Source organism: Scylla paramamosain, chromosome 30 (genome assembly GCF_035594125.1).
Source record: "Scylla paramamosain isolate STU-SP2022 chromosome 30, ASM3559412v1, whole genome shotgun sequence".
Classification (NCBI taxonomy): Eukaryota; Metazoa; Arthropoda; class Malacostraca; order Decapoda; family Portunidae; genus Scylla; species Scylla paramamosain.
The window spans coordinates 5,826,615-5,853,884 of record NC_087180.1 but is presented as its reverse complement, the minus strand read 5'-3'; the positions used below and the strand labels follow the sequence as shown (position 1 = coordinate 5,853,884).

At 39.8% G+C, this 27,270-nt stretch overlaps 1 protein-coding gene across 4 annotated transcripts in view; it reads left to right on the top strand.

Annotated features, from left to right (window-relative positions):
• Nucleotides 1-14,912: 14,912 nt before the first annotated feature.
• Nucleotides 14,913-27,270, top strand: part of LOC135116182 (survival motor neuron protein-like) — a 26,698-nt gene continuing 14,340 nt past the window's right edge. For 2 of the 4 annotated variants that reach the window (XM_064033486.1, XM_064033484.1), the window contains exon 1: nucleotides 24,099-24,272. In XM_064033486.1, coding sequence (XP_063889556.1) covers nucleotides 24,114-24,272 — 159 coding nt within the window. In that variant the 5' untranslated portion in view covers nucleotides 24,099-24,113. Of the gene's footprint in view, nucleotides 15,046-17,873; nucleotides 18,018-24,098; nucleotides 24,273-27,270 lie in introns of those variants that run through there. The other 2 variants (XM_064033487.1, XM_064033485.1) reach the window with 2 other exon arrangements.

Below are 27,270 nucleotides of genomic sequence, written 5' to 3'. Positions count from 1 at the left end.
ACCTGATCCTGGATATCAAGTTATACTGCCACATTACTAATACCTCCATACACATACTCCATCACCACACCACACCCAAATTTATCCTGTGAGAAACGCCACACACTCTATTCTCCCTCGAGGCCTCTGGTGCTCTGAAATTCTGCTGACTCAGGTGCAAGAGGCAAACAGACCAGTGTTGCTTCTTGCCTCCACACATTCCACCTCAAATATACCTCTTCCCTTACATATACATACATAAAAAGAACTTAAATTATGAAGAGAATAATACTACACGATATAAAATGAGTAAATAAGCGCTATACTAACTTATAACTAAGAATAAAGACATGTTCAGAAGAAAAATGGAACACGGGGGACACTAAGAAAACGTGTTCCTTTTCAGGGTAAATTCGGCCAATAACATGACATACCCTTCTCAAAAGAGGCGTGAGGCATCTGATTAGGATGCCTCATGACTAGATGAGGTGTAAGACAAGGCATTAGCAATTGCATTCTCACCTCCTTTTACATAGTGAATTTCTAGGTCATAATCCTGTAAGACCAGACACCACCTCATCAGCCTCTGATTGGTGTTTTTCATTATATGCAGGAAAATCAGGGGGTTATGGTCAGTAAAGACTTGCACAAGCTGCCCCATCCCTTAGACGTACACTTCAAAATGACTCAAACTCAACACAAGTCCCAAAGCCTCTTTCTCAATAGTGCTATAAGCCCTCTGATATGATAGCAGCTTCTTAGAATAATAGCATATGGGATGCTCAACTCCCTCATGATCCTGCAATAACACACCACCCACACCATCCTGACTGGCATCCACATATAACACAAATGGATTTTCATAATCAGGCATGCGCAGCACTGGGGCCCTGATTAACATTTTCTTAATTTCCACAAAAGCTTCCTCACAATGTTTATCCCAACATATTTTTTTTACTTTTTATTCAACATCTGAGAAATTTTTACAAAAACGTCTGTAATACCCACTAGCCCCTAAGAATCTCAGTATCTCCTTCCTGTTGGTGGGTGGAGTGAGATCTAGAATGTCTTTAACCTTGGCTTCCACAGTTCTCACTTCACCTTTCTCTATCTTAAAACCTAGGTACTCCACATCAGTTTGCACAAAATGATTTTTCATCATGTTTACAGTGAGATTGGCATCATCCAGCCTCCTGAATACTTCCTCCAGTAACTACACATGTTCCTCCAAAAGTGTATAACAGAATGTCATCTATATACACAGAACATCCCTTCAATCCTTTCAGCACTCTGTTCTTCAATCTCTGAAAAGAACTACCACTGTTCTTCATCCCAAATGGAAGAACTTTGTACTGATACAATCCATCCATGGTGACAAAAGTTGATATGGGTTTTTCCCTCTCAGTAAGTCCTACTTGCCAGTACCCTTTTAACAAGTCAATTTTTGTTATGAAGTTTGCATTACCCACATGATCTATACAATCAACTCTAGGGATAGGGTAAGCATCAGGTTTTGTCACTATGCTAACCTTCCTACAATCCGTACAAAAACGGAAACATTCTTGGAAAGGTCTGGGCACTAATACACATGGTGAGCTTCATGGACTTTCACTGGGCTCAATCAAGTCATGCTCCAACATATAGTCCACTTCCTTTCTCATGATTTCCCTTTCCCATGGGTTAACTGTGTAAGGGTGTTGTTTGACGGGTTCAGCTTCCCAAACATCTACATTGTGTACCACCATATTTGTTTTTCTAGGTCCATTAGGGAACAAAGAACTAATTTTTTCTATAATCTCCCTAATCTTTTCCTTCTTTTCTAACTCCATGTGTGCAAGTTTATCATTCAAATTCTCTAACACAATTGAGCTCTCTAGTACCATTCCCTCACACCTACTCAGTTTCATTTCAGACCTTTCCTCCTCCACCTCAGTGATTACATTCACAACATTCACGGTTTTTACTCCTTTTTCTACTTCATTTTCCTTCTCCTTCCCTTTCATGAAAAAGGCCTCAACATATTTATATGAAACAACTGGTTCATTTTCTTCCTCCCTTGAGTTTTTACAATATAATTCACATCATTCACTTTTCTCTCAATCTCCCAAGGCCCACTGAACCTGGTTTTGAAAGGGTGACCCTGCAATGGATAAAGGACTAAGACCTTGTCCCCAGGCTGGAAGGATCTGGCCCCTGGCTTCCTGTCATTCCAACCTTTCATCTTACTCTGACTACCTTTCAGATTTTCTTGTGCAATTTCCCTAGCTCTCATTAACCTGTCCTTGAAATCTGATACATACTTCACCACATTAGGAGGCTCCTCTGCTCCTAACCACTTTTCTTTCACAGTCCTCAACAGACCATTCACCTCATGCCCATATACTAACTCAAATGGGCTGAAACCTGTTGACTCTTGCACACTGTCTCTCAACACGAACAAAGTAAGTGGCAATGCCTCATCCCATTCAACACTCATCTCCTCATAATACATCCTGACAGTGTTTTTCAGTCTGGTGAAATCTTTCTACACAACCCTGGGACTGGAATGATAAGCACTCGATAGCTTCTGTTCAATTTTCAGGCACCTTAGAATTTCCTTGAACATGTGAGAAGTGAAATTACTTCCCTGGTCTGACTGCAACACCAGGAATTCCCACCCATGAGAAAAATTTCACCAACTCCCTCACAAAATTTTTAGAGTTTATAATCCTGAGAGGAATGGCCTCAGGGAACCTGGATGACATACACATAATAGTTAGCAAATACTGGTTTCACCTCCTGGTCCTTAGTAAAGGACCTACATAGCCTGTCACAACTTTACTGAAAGGCTCCTCAACCACAGAGATAGGGTGAAGGGGGGGCAGGGTGAATCACCTGGTTTGACTTGCCCACCTTCTGACATAAACCAGAAATTTTATGAAACTCATTCACATTACCTCTCACTTTGGGCCAGCAAAATTGACACAGAATTTTTCTAAGGGTTTTTCTGACCCCAGGTGTCCTGCCAGGTTTCCCTCATGTGCCATTTCCAAAATTTTCTTCCTATATACCTGTGGCACCACAATCTGCTTTTTCACCATCCAGTGATCAGAGGTTGGGGCTGTCAGAAGCCTCCAACTTCTAATTAGTACACCATTACTCACACAGTAACCCACATATTCATCACCAAGCTCACCCAGCCTTTTAGCCTCATTCCAAACAGGCCTCAGGCTTTCATCACTTTCCTGACCTTTTATCAACTCACTTTTATCTACCACAAAATCAAGGTTGGGCTCCACCTGGCCTACAACCATTTCATCACTCGCATGCTTCGGGCTATTTCCTTTTCCATTGGGTTCCTCAAACAGGGCACCCAGGTTTTCGTCCTCCTGTGTTGCTCCCTCGGTGTCCACGAGTCCCCTCCGGGCCATCGCTCAGGTCACCACGCAGACTGGGAACAATTCAAGCACCTCCACCTCCCCATTTGTTGAATGAGGGGATTGCTGCTGGAGTGATGGCCTCTGTCATCCCTACCAGAGGACTGTTTACCATCTGAAGTTCAGGGATGACTATACCTCCAGCCAGGTCATTCCCGACCAACATATCCACTCCATCTACAGGCAGTGTCTCCTTCACTCCAACTGTCACCTCTCCAGTGATGTATCCACAGTCCAGCCAAACTTTGTGCAGGGAAAAACTGAATTTGCCTTCTGCGCTCTTGCACAAGACCTCTCTGCCAGTGCTGGTCTCCTCATTCCATGGGAGTACACTACTTAAGATCAGGCTCTGATCAGCTCCTGTATCCCAAAGGATTATGATCACCTTCTCAGGACTTCCCTCCACTTTCACTGAGCCTTCACTGGTGAAATGCTTAAAGCCCTCATCCTTCTGTGACTCCTCTTATATCTGTGCATTCATATTCTCCAAGTACTTCACCAGGTCCCTTTGGGCAGCAACTGCTTCCACTAACTTTGGCCTTCCCTTCAGACATTGGTACTTCCTATGCCCACTTCTCCCACATCCTAGGCACTTAACAGCACCTTCATCACCACTCATGGTTTTGCGTTTTGCCTCTGCTAGTTGGGGGGACCTGAGGCGGTATTTTTCTGATTTTCCTTGGAATGACTACTGCTTCCGTGTCAGAGACCCGTCTTTGTGTGCTGAGCGCATAACAGAGGTGATAGTGTCTGGCATGGAGGCGTACATTCCTCACTCTTTTTCTCGTCCTAAACCTTCTAAACCTTGGTTTAACACAGCTTGTTCTCGTGCTATACATGATAGAGAGGTGGCCCACAAAAGGTACTTAAGCCTTCCTTCACCAGAATCTCATGCACTTTATATTTCTGCCCGGAACCATGCCAAGTCTGTTCTCCAACTAGCCAAAAACTCCTTCATTAACAGAAAATGTCAAAACCTTTCAAGATCTAACTCCCCTCGTGATTTCTGGCATCTAGCCAAAAATATCTCCAATAACTTTGCTTCTTCTTCTTTCCCTCCTCTACTTCAACCAGATGGCACCACTGCTATCACATCTATTTCTAAAGCTGAACTCTTTGCTCAAACCTTTGCTAAAAACTCTACCTTGGACGATTCTGGGCTTGTTCCTCCCTCTCCTCCACCCTCTGACTACTTCATGCCTCGTATTAAAATTCTTCGTAATGATGTTTTCCATGCCCTCGCTGGCCTAAACCCTCAGAAGGCTTATGGACCTGATGGGGTCCCTCCTATTGTTCTCCGAAACTGTGCCTCCGTGCTTGCACCTTGCCTAGTCAAACTCTTTCAGCTCTGTCTGTCAACATCTACCTTTCCTTCTTGCTGGAAGTTTGCCTACATTCAACCTGTTCCTAAAAAGGGTGACCGCTCTAATCCCTCAAACTACCGTCCTATTGCTTTAATTTCCTGCTTATCTAAAGTTTTTGAATCTATCCTCAACAGGAAGATTCTTAAACATCTATCACTTCACAACCTTCTATCTGATCGCCAGTATGGGTTCCGTCAAGGCCGCTCTACTGGTGATCTTCTGGCTTTCCTTACTGAGTCTTGGTCATCCTCTTTTAGAGACTTTGGTGAAACTTTTGCTGTTGCCTTGGACATATCAAAAGCCTTTGATAGAGTCTGGCACAAAGCTTTGATTTCCAAACTACCCTCCTACGGTTTCTATCCTTCTCTCTGTAACTTCATCTCAAGTTTCCTTTCTGACCGTTCTATTGCTGCTGTGGTAGACGGTCACTGTTCTTCTCCTAAATCTATTAACAGTGGTGTTCCTCAGGGTTCTGTCCTGTCACCCACTCTCTTCTTATTATTCATTAATGATCTTCTAAACCAAACTTCTTGTCCTATCCACTCCTATGCTGATGATACCACCCTGCACTTTTCCACGTCTTTTCATAGACGTCCAACCCTTCAGGAGGTAAACATATCACGCAGGGAAGCCACAGAACGCCTGACTTCTGATCTTTCTAAAATTTCTGATTGGGGCAGAGCAAACTTGGTATTGTTCAATGCCTCAAAAACTCAATTCCTCCATCTATCAACTCGACACAATCTTCCAGACAACTATCCCCTCTTCTTCAATGACACTCAACTATCCCCCTCTTCTACACTGAACATCCTTGGTCTGTCCTTTACTTATAATCTGAACTGGAAACTTCACATCTCATCTCTAGCTAAAACAGCTTCTATGAAGTTAGGTGTTCTGAGACGTCTCCGCCAGTTTTTCTCACCCCCCAAGCTGCTAACTCTGTACAAGGGCCTTATCCGTCCATGTATGGAGTATGCTTCACATGTCTGGGGGGGTTCCACTCATACTGCTGTTCTAGACAGGGTGGAATCAAAAGCTTTTCGTCTCATCAACTCCTCTCCTCTAACTGACTGTCTTCAGCCTCTCTCTCACCGCCGCAATGTTGCATCTCTAGCTGTCTTCTACCGCTATTTTCATGCTAACTGCTCTTCTGATCTTGCTAACTGCATGCCTCCCCTCCTTCCGCGGCCTCGCTGCACAAGACTTTCATCTTTCTCTCACTCCTATTCTGTCCACCTCTCTAACGCAAGAGTTAACCAGTATTCTCAATCATTCATCCCTTTCTCTGGTAAACTCTGGAATTCCTTGCCTGCTTCTGTATTTCCACCTTCCTATGACTTGAATTCCTTCAAGAGGGAGGTTTCAAGACACTTATCCACCAATTTTTGACCACTGCTTTGACCCTTTTAGGGACTGGCATTTCAGTGGGCATTTTTTTTTATTAGATTTTTGTTGCCCTTGGCCAGTATCCTTCCTACATAAAAAAAAAAAAAAAAAAAAAAAAACTACCCTTCTTATGGTAGGTAGTGCTTCCTGGCCCAATCCTGTGTAACATCGGCTTCAAGTTGTGGTTGGGTGGCAGGGGCATGTTGTAATTTTCTGTTCCCTCCTACTTTCTCTATCCTTATTTTCAACCCAAAGCTGGATGTTGCATTTATGTGCACAACGACTTAACCTGCTCTCATGCTCATGCTCTTGAATCTTCTGAGTTTTCCACCATCTGACTATGACTAAAGAGTCACTCTCAAACTAAATCTATCTGTGCTGTACACCTCTCACCTAACTCCTCTGACTATAAATAATTCTTTGACTAGTTAACTTCCAAAGTGGAGCACATTCTGACTCTCTTCCCTTTTGCAGAGATCTCCATTCTTGGAGACTTCAATGTTCACCACCAGCTTTGGCTTTCCTCTCCATTCACTGACCATCCTGGTGAACTAGCCTTCAACTTTGCTATCCTCCACGACCTAGAGCAATTGGTTCAACACCCTACTCGTATTCCTGACCGTCTTGGAGATACGCCTAACATTCTTAACCTTTTCCTGAACTCTAATCCTTCTGCTTGTGATGTCACCCTCTCTTCTCCGTTGGGCTCTTCTAATCACAATCTCATATCTATATCTTGTCTTATCTCTCCAATCCCTCCTCAGGATCCCTCTAAGCGAAGGTGTCTCTGGCATTTTGCCTCTGCCAGTTGGGGAACCTGAGTAGGTATTTTGCTGAGTTTCCTTGGAATGACTACTGCTTCCGTGTCAGAGACTCATCTTTCTGTGCCAAGCGCATAACAGAGGTGATAGTGTCTGGCATGGAGGTGTACATTCTTCACTTTCTCTCGACCTAAACCTTCCAAACCTTGGTTTAACACAGCTTGTTCTCATGTTATATATGACAGCGAGGAGGCCCACAAAAGATACTTAAGCCTTCCACCAGCAGAATCTCATGCACTTTATATTTCTGACTAGAACCATGCCAAGTCTGTTCTCTAACTCAGTGGTTCTCAAACTATGGGTTGCGACATAAAGTTGGGTCGCGAGATCAATTTTGATGGGTCGCAGGGACACAGGAACATTATCATGCTTTCAGTGTTTCAGTGTATTTCAATTACTTAATTGAATTATTCTTCTTTAACCACAAATTACTTTTGTTATGTATGTTCATCTTCCCCCCACCTCCCTCCTCCTGGGCCCCACGTAATGGTGTCTCTGACAGGAATGACTCCTGTATCAAATGCGTATGTTGGAATGGCAGTGGGCCCATGCAGGCTCGTGCGCAGTGTCTATTTTCCACCGATCGCAGGCGAGGGAGGTTGTGCCGTTTGCAGTCATTTGTGTGTGTGTGTGTGTGTGTGTGTGTGTGTGTGTGTGTGTGTGTGTGTGTGTGTGTGTGTGTGTGTGTGTGTGTGTGTGTGTGTAATTATATAATATCTTGCTTCATATACTACTTACTATATTTACTAACTAATAATAATAATAATAATAATCTTTCGTTCTTATTGGTTTATTCTACAACTTCATCACATATGAACCAATCATGGGTCGCGAAGGAATGAAATGTTCCAAATAGGGTCGCTCATGAAAAAGTTTGAGAACCACTGCTCTAACTAGCCAAAAACTTCTTCATTAACAGAAAGTGTCAAAATCTTTCAAGATCTAACTCCCCTCATGACTTCTGGCATCTAGCCAAAAATATCTCCAATAACTTTGCTCTTTTTTCCCTCTTTTATTTCAACCAGATGGCACCACTGCTATCACATCTATTTCTAAAGCTGAACTCTTCGCTCAAACCTCTGCAAAAACTCTACCTTGGACGATTCTGGGCTTGTTCCTCCCTCTCCTCCACCCTCTGACTATTTCATGTTACCTATTAAAATTCTTCGCAATGATGTTTTCCATGCCATCTCTGGCCTAAACCCTCGGAAGGCTTACAGACCTAATGGGGTACCTCCTATTGTTCTCCAAAACTGTGCCTCCATGCTTCCACCTTGCCTAGTCAAACTCTTTCAGCTCTGTCTGTCAACATCTACCTTTCCTTCTTGCTGGAAGTTTGTCTACATTCAGCCTGATCCTAAATAGGGGGACCGTTCTAATCCCTCAAACTACCATCCTATTGCTTTAATTTCCTGCCTATCTAAAGTTTTTAATCTATCCTCAACAGAGAGATTCTTAAACGTCTATCACTTCACAACTTTTTATCGGATTGCCAGCATGGGTTCTGTCAAGGCTGCTATACTGGTGATCTGGCTTTCCTTACTGAGTCTTGGTTATCCTCTTTTAGAGATTTTGGTGAAACTTTTGCTGTTGCCTTGGATATATTAAAAGCTTTTGATAGTCTGGCACAAATCTTTGATTTCCAGACTACCCTTGTATGGATATTTGTTTTCTTTCTGACCGTACTATTGCTGCTGTGGTAGATGGTCGCAGTTCTTCTCCTAAATTTATTAACAGGGTTTTGTCCTGTCACCCACTCTCTTCTTATTATTCATCAATGACCTTCTAAACCAAACTTCTTGTCCTATCCACTCCTATGCTGATGATACCACCCTACACTTTTTCCATGTCTTTTCATAGATGTCCAACCCTTCAGGAAGTAAACATTTCATGCAGGGATGCCACAGAATGCCTGACTTCTGATCTTTCTAAAATTTCTGATTGGAGCAGAGCAAACTTGGTATTGTTCAATTCCTCAAAAACTCAATTCCTCTATCTATCAACTTGACACAACCTACCAGACAACTATCCCCTCTTCTTTAGTGACACTCAACTGTCCTCCTCTTCCACACTCAACATACTCGGTCTGTCCTTAACTTATAATCTGAACTGAAAACTTCACATCTCTAGCTAAAACAGCTTCTATGAGGTTGGACATTCTGAGTCGTCTCCGCCAGTTTTTCTCACCCTCCCAGCTTTATACAGGGGCCTTATCCAACCATGTATGGAATATGCTTCACATGTATGGGGGAGCTTCCACTCACGTCCATTAAAGTCAGCAGATGGGAAGCTGGTTAGTTCTGGGGAGGAGATAAGTAAACTTCTGAATGATTATTTTTTAACTGTCTTCACCCAGGAAAACATGCAGGATATGCCAGATAGTGAACAGGTGTTTAGAGCAGATGAGAATGAGAAGCTGACAGATATTTCCATAACTAGGGAGATAGTGGAACAGGAGATAGATAGGCTAAAAAAGTTCAAGTCACCAGGGCCTGATGAAATATATCCCAGAGTACTTAAGGAATGTAAAGAGATTATTAGTGAGCCGTTAGTTTCTGTCTTTAGGAAATCACTGGAATCGGGTGAGGTACCAGTAATGTGGAGGCAGGCTAATGTAGTACCCATCTTTAAGAAAGGAGATAAAACTTTAGCGTCTAATTATAAACCTGTCAGCTTAACTTCAGTTGTAGGTAAAATGTTAGAGTCAACATTAGGGAACATTTAGACAAACATAACTTGATAAATCAGTCACAGCATGGCTTCATGAAGTGGAAGTCTTGCCTGACAAACTTGTTAAGGTTTTACAGTAAGGTGTACGAGGCAGTAAATAATGGTGATAGTTATGATATCTTATATCTGGACTTTAGTAAAGCATTTGACAAGGTACCCCATCAAAGGCTCCTGAGAAAGGTTAGGGCACACGGGATAGATGGGAAGGTGTTAGGCTGGATAGGGTCATGGTTTGGTAACAGGCGACAGAGAGTGGTAATAAACGGCTCGAAATCCGAGTGGGGTCATGTAATTAGTGGGGTGCCACAGGGATCAGTATTAGGGCCATTGTTATTTCTAACATATATCAATAACTTGGATAGTGGAATTAGTAGTGATGTTAGTAAATTTGCAGATGACACAAAGATAGGTAGATTAATTAGGTCAGAATCAGATGCCATCGCCTTGCAGGCAGACTTAGATAGAATGAATGAATGAATGGACGGATAGATGGCAAATACAATTTAATATCAATAAATGCAAAGTGCTTAGCGTAGGTAGAGGAAACCCACAATAGGTACACATTAAACAATCAAACTCTGGTAGGTACAGGGTACGAGAAAGATTTAGGAGTTATAGTTAGCTCTGAACTCCATCTAGGGAAACAATGCATAGAAGCCAGAAACAAGGCAAATAGGGTACTAGGATTCATTTTTAGGAGTGTTAAAAGTAGAAGGCCAGAAGTAATATTAAAGTTATACTTGGCACTGGTCAGACCTCATCTAAACTACGCTGTGCAGTTCTGGTCCCCACATTACAGGAAAGATATAGGTCTATTAGAATCAGTACAGAGGAGAATGACTAAAAGGATACAGGGGATGAGGAGTATTCCTTACGAGGCAAGGTTGAAGCTGTTAAATTTACATTCTCTAGAGAGACGTAGGTTAAGAGGGGACCTGATAGAAGTCTTTAAGTGGTATAAGGGTTATAACAAGGGAGATGTAAGCAAAATTCTTAGGATCAGCAACCAGGGTAGAAAAAGAAATGACAGGTTCAAGCTTAAAAAAATTAGGTTTAGGAAGGAGATAGGAAAAAATTGGTTCTCAAATAGAGTGGTAGATGAGTGGAACGGACTCAGTAATCATGTAGTTAGTGCTAGGACACTAGAGAGCTTTAAGAGAAGACTAGACAAGTTTATGGATGGGGATAACAGATGGAAATAGGTAGGTGTGTTTCATGCAGGGACTGCCACGTGTAAGCCTGGTCGCTTCTTGCAGCTTCCCTTATTTCCTATGTTCTTATGTTTTTATACCGCTATTTTAGACAGGATGGAATCAAAAGCTTTTCGTCTTATCATCTCCTCTCTTCTAACTGACTGTTTTCAGCATCTTCCTCATCACCACAGTGATGCTAACAGCTCTTCTGAGCTTGCTAACTGCATACCTCCCATGGCCTCACTGCACAAGACTTTCTGCTTTCTTTCACCCCTATTCTGTCCACCTCTCTATTTTTTTTTCTTTTTTTATGTAGGAGGGACACTGGCCAAGGGCAACAAAAATCCAATAAAAAAAAAAAAAGCCTACTGAGATGCCAGTCCCAGAAAAGGACCCAAAGCAGTAGTCAAAAATTGAAGGACAAGTGTCTTGAAACCTCCCTCTTGAAGGAATTCAAGTCATAGGAAGGTGGAAATACAGAAGCAGGCAGGGAGTTCCAGAGTTTACCAGAGAAAGGAATGAATGATTGAGAATATTGGTTAACTCTTGCATTAGAGAGGTGGACAGAATAGGGGTGAGAGAAAGAAGAAAGTCTTGTGCAGCAAGGACGCAGGAGGAGGGGAGGCCCAATCAGAAATTTTAGAAAGATCAGAAGTCAGGCATTCTGTGGCTTCCCTGTGTGAAATGTTTACTTCCTGAAGGGCTGGACGTTTATGAAAAGATGTTGAAAAGTGCAAGGTGGTATCATCAGCATAGGAGTGGATAAGACAAGAAGTTTGGTTTAGAAGGTCATTGATGAATTATATGAGAGTGGGTGACAGGACAGAACCCTGAGGAACACCACTGTTAATAGATTTAGGAGAAGAACAGTGACCGTCTACCACAGCAGTAATAGAACGGTCAGAAAAGAAACTTGAGATGAAGTTGTAAAGAGAAGGATAGAAGCCATAGGAGGGTGGTTTGGAAATCAAAGATTTGTGCCAGACTCTATCAAAAGCTTTTGATAGAGTTAAACAGTATCTCAGTCATTCATCCCTTTCTCTGGTAAACTCTGGAACTTCCTGCTTGCTTCTGTATTTCCACCTTCCTATGACTTGAATTGCTTCAAGAGGGAAGTTTCAAGACACTTATCCTGCAATTTTTGACTAACACTTTGGACCCTTTTCTGGGACTGGCATCTCAATGGGCTTTTTTTTTTTTTTTATTGGATATTTGTTGCCCTTGGCCAGTGTCCCTTCTACATGAAAAAAATAAATAAATAAAAAATTGTGAGAAAAATTATATTTGTTAGGGTGGGGCTGGTTTGGCCTTGGAATGATCTTGAGGTCATCTGGTGGTCATTCCTATATCTCTGATGACCATCACTTTTGTTGGAGAATTACTTTTTCACTCCATGGTATTCACTTCTACTCAACCCATGGACCTCACAATAACTGTCAGCCCTGTGTCCAGCTTCCATCACATCTTTCACATTATGTGATATGAGCTCATATTTTAAACTGGGGGCACTTGGTCCATAAATTGTTCCACCAGCAGAACTCCTTTCATCTCCTCGACCGTAGTGACTTCCTTGGCCTTCATCCACTGTTCCAGTTTAAGACAGCACTCTTGAGCCATCTCAAGATGAGTGGTACCTGAGCGTTTTCTGATCCTGCAGAACCTTTCCTGGTACACGGGTTGATCCCACCACCGCTTCCTTTATCACTTTATAATCATTCACTTCTTGCTCACTCAAACTCGCATATGCCTCCCTGGCCTTTCTTTCAAATTTAGACTGGACCAGTAATGCCAAATCATCTTCACCCCATCTCCTTAACCTCACATTTTTTTTTTTTTTTTTTTTTCAAATTGAAGGAGGAAACCTTCTTCCTCTTCCACAAATTTAGGCACATTTCTGCATTTGCAACTGCATCTGCTCCCTCTGTATCTGCAATTGCTCCTTCTGTATTTCTTTCTGTATTTGCAATTGAAGTTTCACTAATTCAAACTTTTCACTACTAGAAAGGCCATCAGTTCTGCCAAGTGCACCCAGATTTATCTCACTCACCCCAGCACCTCCCACTACACTCACTCCATCATTACCATCATTTTTAAACCAGCTCCTCTCCACGAGAGCATTTTTTTTTTTTTTACTTCACCTACATTTCTTCCTTTTTCTTGGATTTCAACTTCACTTCGAACTTCTCAGCCACTGAACACACTTCCTCCTTGGTTAGTGGGTACAAAGCATGCACGCTCCTTGACAGAAGGATTACCTCAACACGTTTAGCCGCCATGATCACAATTACCACACTTCACAAAATATTCTTCCAAATATTACACCATTGTATATGTAAAAATACCCAAACAAAATACACCTTCACACTTCAATACCGGCACCATAAAATAATATACACAAGTTATATATACACAGTTTAAAGAAATATTTCACACAGGTAAATCCCTTTCAGTGATAATTACTGTGTAACACTCATTATTACACCCAACAAGTATTCACAATCCCGACCATAAAATAATATACACAAGTTATATATACACAGTTTAAAGAAATATTTCACACAGGTAAATCCCTTTCAGTGATAATTACTGTGTAACACTCATTACACCCAACAAGTATTCACAATCCCGGACAGGCCCCCATTTCTGTCACGATCTCGGTTATCTTTCCAAGAAAGAGGACGTTACACTGATCCCGGGAAGATTTAAAGGTCTGCATTTTTAAAGGCCTCGAACATAAGAACATAAGAAATAAGGAAAGCTGCAAGAAACGACCAGGTTTACACGTGGCAGTCCCTATATGAAATACCTACCTATTTCCATCTATTATCCCCATCCATAAACCTCTCTAATCTTCTCTTAAAGCTCTCTAATGTCCTAGCACTAACAACATGATTACTGAGTCCGTTCCACTCATCTACCACTCTATTTGAGAACCAATTTTTTCCTATCTCCTTCCTAAACCTAAATTTTTCAAGCTTGAACCCGTTATTTCTTGTTCTACCCTGGTTGCTGATCCTAAGAATTTTGCTTACATCCCCCTTGTTATAACCCTTATACCACTTAAAGACTTCTATCAGGTCCCCTCTCAACCTACGTCTCTCTAAAGAATGTAAATTTAAACAGCTACCCGATCTATCCAAAATCGTCAGCTATTAACCCTATCACAACCTTTACCTTAGTACAGCACACCAGAAATCACCTTAATACCAGATCAATGTTGGGGTAGAAAACATAATTATTCTATATAATAACAGGGTATATTAATAATAATGTTAACTCAAATAAATTGACGTAGTACACATAGGGAACAAATTTATACCTTAGAGTCTAGACCAACACAGGATGATTCCCACACGCTCAATCAAGGCTTACTCAGGCTCTTATATCACCCCCCTTATTGCTCAGAGGTTATATACATCAATACATGACATTCCCGTCACTTCACAAAGCACTAAAACCCTTTTACTCCTTCATAGGCCACTGAAATATTTTCCCCAGCTGCAGGAATTTCCCTAGACGCTGTCACCGCGTCACCAAATAACAATTCCCGTATTTTACCTCCTCTAACCTCAAAAGACATCACTACCTTCACCATAGATCACCTATAACACCATCCCCAAAGACACTAGTAACACCACAACACCACCCCCAAAGACACCAATGACGCCACAACACCACTGCAGTTATAACAACAAATTGGCTGCCTCTCACCCCGACGTTTCCCCTCAGCGTTACATAACCAATACCGCGCACCAATCAAATTTCAGCGGACAAGAGCTCTTGGTACCACAAAAGACTCACCAACCTGAAATATGTATATCAAGGTTATACCGCCACATTACTAATACCTCCACACACACACACACACACACTCCATCACGGGCGCACTACAAAAGCGCGGATTCGAAACGATTAACGAGTTCGAAATTCATCCTTAATGTAGTTACAAAAGCACGCCAAGATTATCCCCTTTTGGCTCGCTATTTCAATAAGTTTCGTTTAGTGTGTCAATGATTCACAAAGTGTTCACTGTTGTTGTAGCCGGTTGATTACACCTTGATGGTCAGTCAGTCCGTTGTTTTCATCCTGTGCTGTGCTGTGCTGTGCTGTGCTGTGCAGTCCAGTGTGGAGTCCACCATTTCTAAGGCTAACAAAGGCAAGAAGTGTTTAATGTAGGATATATATATATATATATATATATATATATATATATATATATATATATATATATATATATATATATATATATATATATAGATAGATAGATAATGATAGCACACTGACTGATGGATCCATATCGTGGCGATGTACGAACAAAAATGTAAATGTCGACTTAAAACAGACAGCACAATAACTGAAGTAATTACTCCAATACAATCATGAGAAGGATGAAAAAAAAAAAAAAAACTAGAAAGACAGCAAATACGTGCAACAGTGAAAAGGAAGGCAACTGACGACTTGACGACAAGGCTTTCAAAGCTAATTAGAATTGAACTACAAAAATTCTCGGACAATGAACTTGATTCTACTGATATATGATCAATTGCACAATCATTATACAGAGAAAGGCGAAAAGTGTATCCAGTATCACCTAAAACTCGTCAGGAACTACACCAGGCTCTTAATTCTATGACTACTTCTACAACCAAAGGGAAAGATTTTATCCTGGAAAATAATCCTGAAACAGGTTTGGTTATTCTTTCATGTACAACAAATCTAAATTTTTTGACAAAAACTGCTAAGGAGATCTTCGTAGATGGGACTTTTAAATGTTGTCCTAAGTTCTTTTATAAGCTGTACACCATACATGGATTATGTAATGAACATTATATTCCGTTAATGTATGCCTTATTACCAGGTCAATCTGAGGAGATTTATAGAAATATGTGGACGTGTTTGATTAATATTTGTTCAGCCAGGAATCTGCTCCTAAAGCCCTCAGTGATACATGCAGATTTTGAAGTTGCCATGCTCACTGTCCTAAGAGACATATATCCAACGGCAGTCATCAAATGTTGCAGATTCCATTTGGGAACAGGCATGGTGGCGAAAAATTCAGAATCTTGGACTAGGTAATGAGTACAAGCACAACAACAGTGACATTGGCCAGTGGTTAAAATTATAATTTGGGTTGCATTTCATTGACCCTAGGGAAGCTGAAGATTGGTTTCTGGATGAGCTTATGGCAGATGCACCTCAGGATGATAGATGTACACGTTTTGAGGACTATCTTGTTGACAATTATACATCACTAAACTCAAGATATCCTCCAGTGCTTTGGGTTGAAATCTCCTCACATACCAAGCGTACAAACAATGCTGCGGAATCCTTTCATGTTCATTTTAATGAGCATTTTCATACATCCCATCCATCTATATATGTATTCTTGACGTTCTAGTGAAGCTCCAGATACTCCTACATAAAGACGACGTAAGTAAGTAAGATCAGTAAGCTTGCAACAATGAGGAAACCTGAACAAAACAGAAACGAGTATGCTACTTCCCAGTACAACAAATATATTTCAGGAGAAATAGACAGACACAATTATATGAAAAGTTTGGGTAACAAATTCAGAGCAAATACAATATATTTTTCCTGCTTAAAAACCCTACTTCCACCTCCCCGTGGTCTATTTTTCCTGCTTAAAAATTCTACTTCCACCTCCCCGTGGTAAGCAGGTGACAAGAGATGATATCATCTGGCTAACGGAAGAGGTGAGCGATCGTTAATGAACATATGAACAATCGGACTTGGAGGTGAGTGATAAAACGCGCTTTTGACTTAATATTCTGCCGCGCTTTTGATAGCAATATATCAGCAACGTTTGCCGCACTTTTGATATGCCAATTCGCGCTTTCGTAAAACGCTGTCCATCACCACACCACACCCGAATTTATCCCTCAGGTCCTCTGGCGCTCTGAAATTCCGCTGACTCAGGTGCAAGAGGCAAACAGACCGGTGTTCCCTCTTGCCTCCACACACATTCCACCTCAAATACACCTCTTCCCTTGCATATACATACATATGAAGAACTTATACACGATATAAAATGAGTAAATAAGCCCTGTACTAACTTATAACTGAGAATAAAGACATGTTCAGAATGAAAACGGAACGCGGGGACACTAAGAAAACATGTTTCTTTTCAGGGTAAACTCTCCCAATAACATGACAATAAATAAATAAATAAATTAATTAATTAAAAAAAAAAATAAAAAAAAAATATATATATATATATATATATATATATATATATATATATATATATATATATATATATATATATATATATATATATATATATATATATATATATATATTATATCACACGATGCGATTCCATTTTCTACGATAGCAATACGATTCCAGTCTCCACAATAACTAGAGTTGGCATTAATATCCCCCAAGAAAAAAAAAAGAATATATATATATATATATATATATATATATATATATATATATATATATATATATATATATATATATATATATATATATATATATATATATCACAAAAACTATTAATATATATATATATATATATATATATATATATATATATATATATATATATATATATATATATATATATATATATATATATATATATATATATATATATATATATATATATATATATATATATATATATATATATATATATATATATATATATATATATATATATCACAAAAACTATTAATATTATTTGCTATTACTATTTAATAAGTTATACTACGCATCAGCTATTTGTTTCATCATCTTTCTCTCTCTTTCTCTGATGATATGATGACACCCCAGATACGTTTATGCGTTGATTGTTCAAAGCAATATATCAACAAGTCGTTATCATTACTAGAGGGATTACATGCATAATAGCAGCAGCACTTTAGCTAAAGGGTGAAAAAAAAAAATACAACTGAGAAAAGAAAACAGCCAAAGATTATACAAGAGATTATAAATTATAGACTTTACCTTTGGGAAATAGCCGAGGCCGAATCCATGTAGGAATTGCTTGCGTATATTTATGTGTGTGTGTGTGTGTGTGTGGGGCTAGGTGCGAGACTGCGAGTGTCAACATCCAGCATGGCGGAGCGGGAAGACTTGGTGGTGTTTCAGGCGGGGAAGGTGAGTTTATTCCCTGTGTAGTGCTGTTATCTGTCTGTCTGTCTAATTCTGACGCCATTCCTCGAACTTCGCCCAAAGGAATGGCTCTGGCACAAGAAACTCAACGTATTCCTGTCCCTGCATTTACCCCTTCCTTGTTGCTAATTAACTCATCCCTTTGACGCTCTTTCCTTCTGTGCTAAAATTACCAGTATTTTTTTTCTTTTCTTTTTTTTTCACCCGTCTAACAATTTCGGGCGAGACTACATTTTTCTGGTAGATTTTTTGTTTTGAACGAATCTAAACCGTTTTCGTCGCAATTATTATTATTATTATTATTATTATTATTATTATTATTATTATTATTATTATTATTATTATTGGTAAATTTATAGTTTAAGCCAATGTCCCCAATCTCTACCCACGGCCCCCCAATCCCACAAGCAAGCTTGGGGGCCTGTGGGGAACCTAACCTAACCTAACCTGCTCGCGCAGCTTATGGGTACTTATAGAGACTTCCTATTGGTGCAACTTGTGGTGTTAAGTGGTAGCACGTGATTGGCCCGAGGAATTATAGACACAGTGATCCTATCCAGCAGCTACCCACAATTCAAAGCATTAAACAACAGAAGTTCAGGCAACAATACACCATTTATGTTTACCTGTGGACTCAGAAAAAGTTGAGAGCGCTGTGCATTCCCAGGCCTATTGTGGCATTATTATTAATTTCCGACAAGTAGTGTAATCATTAGAAATGACGTGAATAGTGAGAAGATAAAAAAAAGGTAGGTTATTACCACGTAGTGTGTAATGGCTTAAACTATAATAAAACCTTATTATTATATACCACCCCACACACGTAAACCAGCAGAAATTCATCAAAATAACATTAAATAACCAGATCTAATTAAAACTAACCTAACTAGACCTAACCTTACTTACCTTAATGGTAAATTTCATAAGAATATCTCAGGAACGAACAATTTGCGGGTAAAAATACACACCACTGTGTTATATGTGACCCAAGCACTTCAGAGAGCTTTTTTTTTTTTTTTTTTATACCGTGAGATGGGTGAATATATATAATACCAAATTATTGCATTCACATTGTACATACTCGAGAACCACCTTCCATTTCAAGAGACTGATTCATTTCCTTAATCATATATATATATATATATATATATATATATATATATATATATATATATATATATATATATATATATATATATATTATTATTTTTTTTTTTTTTTTTTTTTTTTATGGAGTAGTATCTGGTCTGCATATAGCAAACTTGCCTCATTTTATATATTGTCTGTTTTGATTATTGAGTCATATATGCAAGACAGCAGATGTGTCAGGAGATATCAATGGGCCTAAATGTTTTACTGTGTAATTGCTTGAGAGACGTACTATAAATTATGAAAGGGTGGCCAAGCAGGTGAGATAGACTTCCTACACACTCTGCATATGCCAGGCTTAGCAGCTTGGCTCATAAAACTAGTACTGGGATCTGTGGTTGAAAGAATAGATTTTCCATTCATATGCTGTTTTAAGAATAAAGAGTGAATATTATTGACCTCATGTTTGAAGGCTATACAAGTATTACTACCTACTTTTTTATTTTATTTATTTATTTCATTTATTTTTTTTTTTTTATCTTATATTTTAGGCCTGTGTATTCTCCAATTGTTATTTGGGGCCAATGTGGTACAGTGGTGTGTACCATGCACATTTGAGGGCTGATGGATTTTCAAGCACATGGGTTTGAGTCTTGGCCACAGTCCAAGATTAAAAAAGGATGTCTAGTTGGGGTAATGGTTCTAAAATGACAAAATCAGTTTTTGGAATTATTTTAGGAGAGGAACATAACTCCACCTTTACCTTTCCTTCTTGCTGTAAGTTTGCCTACATTCAGCCTGTTCTTAAAAAAAGGTGACTGTTCTAATCCCCCAAACTACTGTCCTATTTAATTTCCTGCCTATCTAAAGTTTTTGAATCTATCCTCAACAGGAAGATTCTTAAACATCTGTCACCTCACAACCTTCTATCTGATCACCAGTATGGATTCTGTCAAGGTCTCCTGGTGATCTGGCTCTCCTTACTGAGTCTTGGTCATCCTCTTTTGGAGATATTGGTGAAACTAACTGTTGCCTTAAAACAGGGGTTCTCATAGTGGTCAATATCAGCCCCTTGGGGTCAATGGGACCATCCAAGGGATCAATGAATAACCAGGGGGTTGAAAGAGGTTCAGTGAATAACCAGGGGATCAAAAGGGAGTCAGTGAATAAGCAGGGGGTCAATGAATGGTTACTGCTGGGGTCTAAGGAACCGTTGAAGCCTCCAGTTAGAAGTTCTTGACAGTAATTTGCAAAAATCTGAAGAATATCAGACACCATTGTTAGATTTTTTTTTAATTATAATAATTTTTTTTTATGCAAACAATAGGTCAAATTATGTCTGTAAATCTATAGAAATTTCAGCAGTGCTGGCAACACTACCTTCAACCAACCCCTCCCCCTCATTGTTTCTCACAGCTCTGCTGCCTGTACTAGGGTCTGTACAGGATGCATTCCTGTCTCTGCCCTGTACTGAGCAAGTGAACGTATCCCCCACCCCACCTACAACTCCCTCGTCTTGCATACAGTAGTTCACGGAACGCTCAGCTCCCGCAAGTGTGGTCCGTGAACTGATTATTGTGATGCATTGAAAATTGTGTGTAGCAGGCATAATGGCTGCTGTTGCTGCTGACAAGAAATGCCATCAGTATTCTCAGGAATATTTGAAATATGGATTCATTACTTCATTAAGTAATGACACTATGCCATTGTGTATCTTGTGTGAAAAGACTTTCATTAACAATGCCATGAAGCCTGCAAAGATGAAGGACCACCTTGAAAGGGTTCACTCTGATAAGAAAAACAAAGACCTTGACTATTTCAAGATACTGAAAGAAAAACTCAAAAGTCGATCAAATATCAAGACTTTTCAAAGCACCTGCCAGTGCTGATACTGAAGGAGGTTTAAAAGGCTCATATAACATCTCCTTCATGATAGCAAAGAAAAGAAAGGCACACATTATTGGTGAGGATATCATAATCCCAGCCATTAAAAGTTATAGAAACTGCTATGAAGATTCTCACTCTGTTCTGAAAAATTTGCCATTAAGTAACAGTACAGTGCAAAGAAGAATTGATGAAATGGCAGATGATGTGAAAAAAAACTTTCATATCTGAACTTCAGTATAGCAATCTCTACAACTTGAATCAACTTTTGGCAGGTCTAATCTTCTCATGGACTATGTGAGGTACTACAGTCAAAGTCAAAAGGACATTATTGATGAATTTTTGTTTCACAGCTGATACAAAAGGTGAGACAATTTTACAATGTCTGCAGCAATATTTTGAAAAGCACAGCATACCTCTCAGTAATATTACTACAGTGGCTACTGATGGTGCACCAGCAATCGTTGGCCAGTACCAACAATTTGCAAGCTTACTCAAAGAAAAAGTGCCTGATGCATGTACCATACACTGTGTACTGTACAGGCAACATCTTGTAGCCAGGAAACTCAGCGGTGAACTGCATGATGCCTTGACAGTGTGCCTCAGGCCAGTTCACAAAATCAAGGCACATCCACTTAACTCATGATTGTTTGCATTGCTTTGCAAAGAGAATAATGACATGTTTAACCAATTACTCCTGCATGCTGATGTAAGGTGGCTGTGTAGGGGTCACAGCCTGCAAAGACTTGACTTGTGCAATTTAACTGTTCAGTTCCTGGCAGACATGGACTCATCTCTATTTGAAGAGTTGAAAAATGCAAAAGTTGCCTGTTCTATTTGGCAGACCTCTATTCTAAATTTAATGAGACACAAAAACATCTGCAGGGTAAAGATGTTACCATTATTCAGGCCAGGACAGTTCCACTAGGATTCCAAGGCAAGCTAAGCTTGCTTAGAACTTCACTGGCATGTAGAGATTTTTAGTATTTTTCAAACTTACAACGGATATGAAGAGAAAACATTTCTGATGGTGACCTAGAAACATACAGGACTCATCTGGAGAATTTAATTGAAGACTTTAAAGTTCTCTTTGAAGACTTGGCAAATATGAAAGTGCCTGAATGGATCCTAACACCGTTCACTGTTGAAATAAGGAATGTAGACATTACATTACATCTGCAGGAAGAATTCATTGACATGACTGTGGACCTGGAAGTAAGTGCCTTGTTCAAAAGAAAAGGCCTCCATGAATTTTGAATCAACGAGAACAACATTGCTAAATTTCCTCAGCTTTGTACAGTGGTTCAGCCTTTTTTACTAGCTTTTCAGTCATGCAAACACAGTCTTAATAAAAGAAAGGAGCAGACTGAACTTGGAAGAATGAGGCAACCTATGGCAGAAGCTCACTAACCTGTAACCTAAAATCAGCATCCTTGTTGAGGCCCATCAGGCACATTCTTCACATTAATGATGTCAGCTGTGAAAGACGAAAAGGTATGTTGCACTGAGAACTAAGTTACATATGCCCATACACATCATATTATCTTAATGTGTGTTACCTTTTCTTCATACAGCATGTCTACTACTACTACTACTACTACTACTACTACTACTACTACTACTACTACTACTACTACTACTACTACTACTACTACTACTGCTACACTACTACTACTACTACTATTATCATTGATTTTGTCATCAGTGTTTTTTTCCTTGAATTAATAGCAAGGGGTTGAGAGAAAATTTGAAGCTTCATTGGGGGTCAGCAAGTTAAAAAGTTTGAGAACCCCTGCCTTAGACATATCAAAAGCTTTTCATAGAGTCTGGCACAAAGCTTTGATTTCCAAACTGCCCTCCTACAGCTTCTATCCTTCTCTCTGTAACTTCATCTTGAGTTTCCTTTCTGACCGTTCTGTTGCTGCTGTGGTAGACGGTCACTGTTCTCCTAAATCTATTAACAGTGGTGTTCCTCAGGGTTCTATCCTGTCACCCACTCTCTTCCTATTGTTCATCAATGATCTTCTAAACCAAACTTCTTTCCCTATCCACTCCTATGCTGATGATACCACCCTGCAGTTATCCGTGTTTTTTCATAGACATCCAACACTTCAGGAAGTAAACACTTCACAAAAAGAAGCCACAGAACGCCTGACTTCTGATCTCTGTGAAATTTCTGATTGGGGCAGAGCAAACTTAGTATTGTTCAATTCCTCCATCCATCAACTTGACACAACCTTCCAGACAACTATCCCCTCTTCTTCAGTGACACTCAACTGTCCCCCTCTTCTACACTGAACATCCCCAGTCTGTCCTTTACTTATACTCTAAACTGGAAGCTTCACATCTCATCTCTAGCTAAAACAGCTTCTATGAAGTTAGGCATTCTGAGATGTCTCCACCAGTTTTTCTCACCCTTCCAGCTGCTAAATCTGTACAAGGGCCTTATCCATCCATGTATGGAGTATGCTTTACATGTCTGGGAGGGTTCCACTCATACCACTCTTCTAGACAGGGTGGAATCAAAAGCTTTTCATCTCATCAACTCCTCTAATTGACTGGCTTCAGCCTCTTTCTCATCACTGTAATGTTGCATCTCTTCCTATCTTCTACTGCTATTTTCATGCTATCTGCTCTTCTGATCTTGCTAACTGCATGCCTTCCCTCCTCCCGCAGCCTAACTGCACAAGACTCTTCTTTCTCTCATCCCTATTCTGTCCACCTCTCTAATGCAAGAGTTAACCAGTATTCTCAATCATTCATCCCTTTCTCTGGTAAACCCTGGAACTCCCTGCCTGCTTCTGCATTTCCACCCTCTTGGTCTTGCCTTGAATTCCATCAAGGAGGAGGTTTCAAGACACTTATCCTTCAATTTTTTACTACCGCTTTGGACCCTATTCAAGGACTGGCATCTCAGTGGGCCTTTTTTATTTTGGGGGGGAGGGGAATTTTGTTGCCCTTGGCCAATGCCCCTCTTACATAAAAATAAATAAATAAATAAAAAATACTTTTTTCATAATAATGTAGCAGTTTGCTCCACACAGCTCCACCAGTTGTACTGCCCTTAGTCATGCAAAGAGCTATTTAATGATATGATCATATTCCAGTATGAGGAAGATCAGGCAGCTGTATTGGTGTTTGCTAAGCACTATTCTTCATGTTCCACACTGCCTACATTGTGGAAGTGCCTTCTTTTTTAGAGGAAGAAAAAAATATTTTAATGTTTTGTGTGATGCAGTTCAGCATCACTGCTTCACAATAAGGCAGGTATGTAGTTTGTAACCCCTTCGCTTTTTTTTTTTTTTCTGTGTGTGTGTGTGTGTGTGTGTGTGTGTGTGTGTGTGTGTGTGTGTGTGTGTGTGTAAGAACGTAAGAACATAAAAAAAGTAAGGAAAGCAGCAAGAAGCTATCAAGCCTACACATGGCAGTCCCTATATAAAACAGTGATTTCCACCAATCATTCACATCCATAAATTTGTCTGATCATCATTTAAAATTATGATGTGATTTGACACTAATAACCTGATTACTGAGTCTATTCCATTCATTTGTCACTATTTTGAGAACCAGTTTCTCCCCATCTCTTTGTTAAATCTAACTTTAAACCCTTTATTTCATATCTTGTTCTGATTACTGATCTAGAGAATTTTTTCATCCACATTATATCCCATCTATTACTTAAAAATCTCTATCAGATCCCCTCTTAATCTACATACACCTCAGTCTCCTTTCATAAGAAATATACACCTCTCATCCCTTTTATCTCTTAAGTCATCCTCCTTTGTACTGACTATAATGGACATATATCCATTCTGTAATATGGGGACCAGAACTACACAGCACAATTTAGAAGATGTCTGGCTGGTGCCGAATATGACTTTAATATTACCCCACGATTTCTACTTTTAACACTCTGTAAAGATTAATTCTAGTACAGTGTGCTTTATTTCTGGCCTTTATGGATTATTTTCACAGATGGAGAGAGCTAAATATGGCTCCTAAATACCTTCCTCCTCAGAATTTATCAGACCCACATTCTTTATTCTTACCTATTTTGTGGATTTCCCCCTACCCACAATAAGTACTTTGCATTTGCTAATATTAGATTGTATTTGCTGTCTATCTGTCCATTTGCTCATCTTATCTAAGATTATCTGCAAGACAGCTGCATCAGAATTTGATGTAATTAACCAACCTTCATCCCTACCAGTCCATTTATCTAGTTTATTAATGTATTGTATGGTGAAACCTATCACTTTCCTCTTTTTCATAGCACTGCCCACTACCACATTATTTAACATTGTTATAATGGTTAATGGCTGAAAATGATAAAGACCAATTTATGGCAGGGTTTATCATGCAAAATTACTAAAACAAACAAAATGAAGTCAATTGGAATCATATAAAAAGGAGTAGCAAACAAAAGTAAATACTGATCTCTTTACTAATCAAGCCAAGATAATCACCAAGGCCTGAGTGAATTTCAGTCAGCTTTGACTGTTCTGTCACTACACATAGTTGGTCAAGAATGCAAGGGGTATTATGTACATGTTTCCACCAATTTCCATCAGTGAGAGACAGTTTTATTACTGTAATCTAGCTAGTGACAGCCCACCTTTCTTGTAGAGATAGACCCTAGAAGGCAGGTAAATTTTCAGTTCTCTCTCTCTCTCTCTCTCTCTCTCTCTCTCTCTCTCTCTCTCTCTCTCTCTCTCTCTCTCTCTCTCTCTCTCTCTCTCTCTCTCTCTCTCTCTCTCTCTCTCTCTCTCTCTCTCTCTCTCTCTCTCTCTCTCTGTCTAGGAGATACTATTCTGATTTTCCTTGGAATGACTACCACTTCCATGTCAGTGACATGTGTGCTGAGTGCATAATGGAGGTGATAGTGTCTTGCATGGAGGCATACATTCCCCACTCTTTCTTTCAACCTAAACCTTCCAAACCTTGGTTAACACAGGCTTTTCTCATGCTATACATGATAGAGAGGTGGCCCACAAAAGGTACTTGAGCCTTCCATCACCATAATATCATGCGCTTTATATTTCTGCCCACAATCATGCCAAGTCTGTTCTCCAGCTAGCCAAAAACTCCTTCATTAATAGAAAGTGTCAAAATCTTTCAAGCTCTAACTCTCCACGTGATTTCTGGCAACTAGCCAAAAAACATCTTCAGTAACTTCGCTTCTTCTTTCCCTCCTTTATTTCAACCTGATGGCACCACTACTGTCTCATCTATTTCTAAAGCTGAACTCTTCGCTCAAACCTGTGCTGAAAACTCCACCTTAGATAATTCAGAGCTTGTTCCTCTCCTTTTCCACCCTCTGACTACTTCATGCTACCCATGCACTCCTTCACAGTGATGTTTTCCATGCCCTCACTGGGCTTAACCCTCAGAAGGCTTATGGACCTGATTGGGTCCCTCACATTATTCTCCAAAACTGTGCCTCTGTGCTTGCACCTTGCCTAGACAAACTCTGTCTATCAACATCTACCTTTCTTTCATGCTGGAAGTTTGCTTACATTCAATCTGTTCCTAAAAAAGGTGAAGCTTCTAATCCCTCAAACTTCCATCCTATTGTTTAATTTACTGTCTCTCTAACATTTTTAATCTATTCTCAACAGGAAGATTCTTAAACATCTATCACTTCACAACCTTCTGTCTGATCGCCAGTACAGGTTCCATCAAGGCCATTCTGCTGGTGATCTGGCTTTCCTTATTGAGTTAGGCATTTTGGTGAAACTTTTGCTGTTGCCTTAGACATATCAAGAGCTTTTGATAGAGTCTGGCACAAAGCTTTAATTTCCAAACTACCCTCTTACAGCTTCTATCCTTCTCTCTGTAACTTCTTCTCAAGTGTCCTTTCTCACTATTTTATTGCTGCTGTGGTAGACAGTCACTGTTCTTCTCCTAAATTTGTTAACAGTGGTGTTCCTCAGGGTTTTCTCCTGTCAACCCACTCCTAATTATTCATCAATGACCTTCTAAACCAAACTTCTTGTCCTATCGACTCGTACGCTGATGATACCACCCTGCACTTTTCCACGTCTTTTCTAAGACATCCAATCCTTCAGGAAGTAAACAGTTCATGCAGGAAAGCCACAGAACACCTGACTTCTGATCTCTCTAAAATTTCTGATTGGGGCAGAGCAAACTTAGTATTCTTTAATGCCTCAAAAACTCAATTCCTCCATCTTTCAACTTGACACAACCCTCCAGATAACTTTTCCCTCCTCTTCAGTTACACTCAGCTGTCCCCCTCTTCTACACT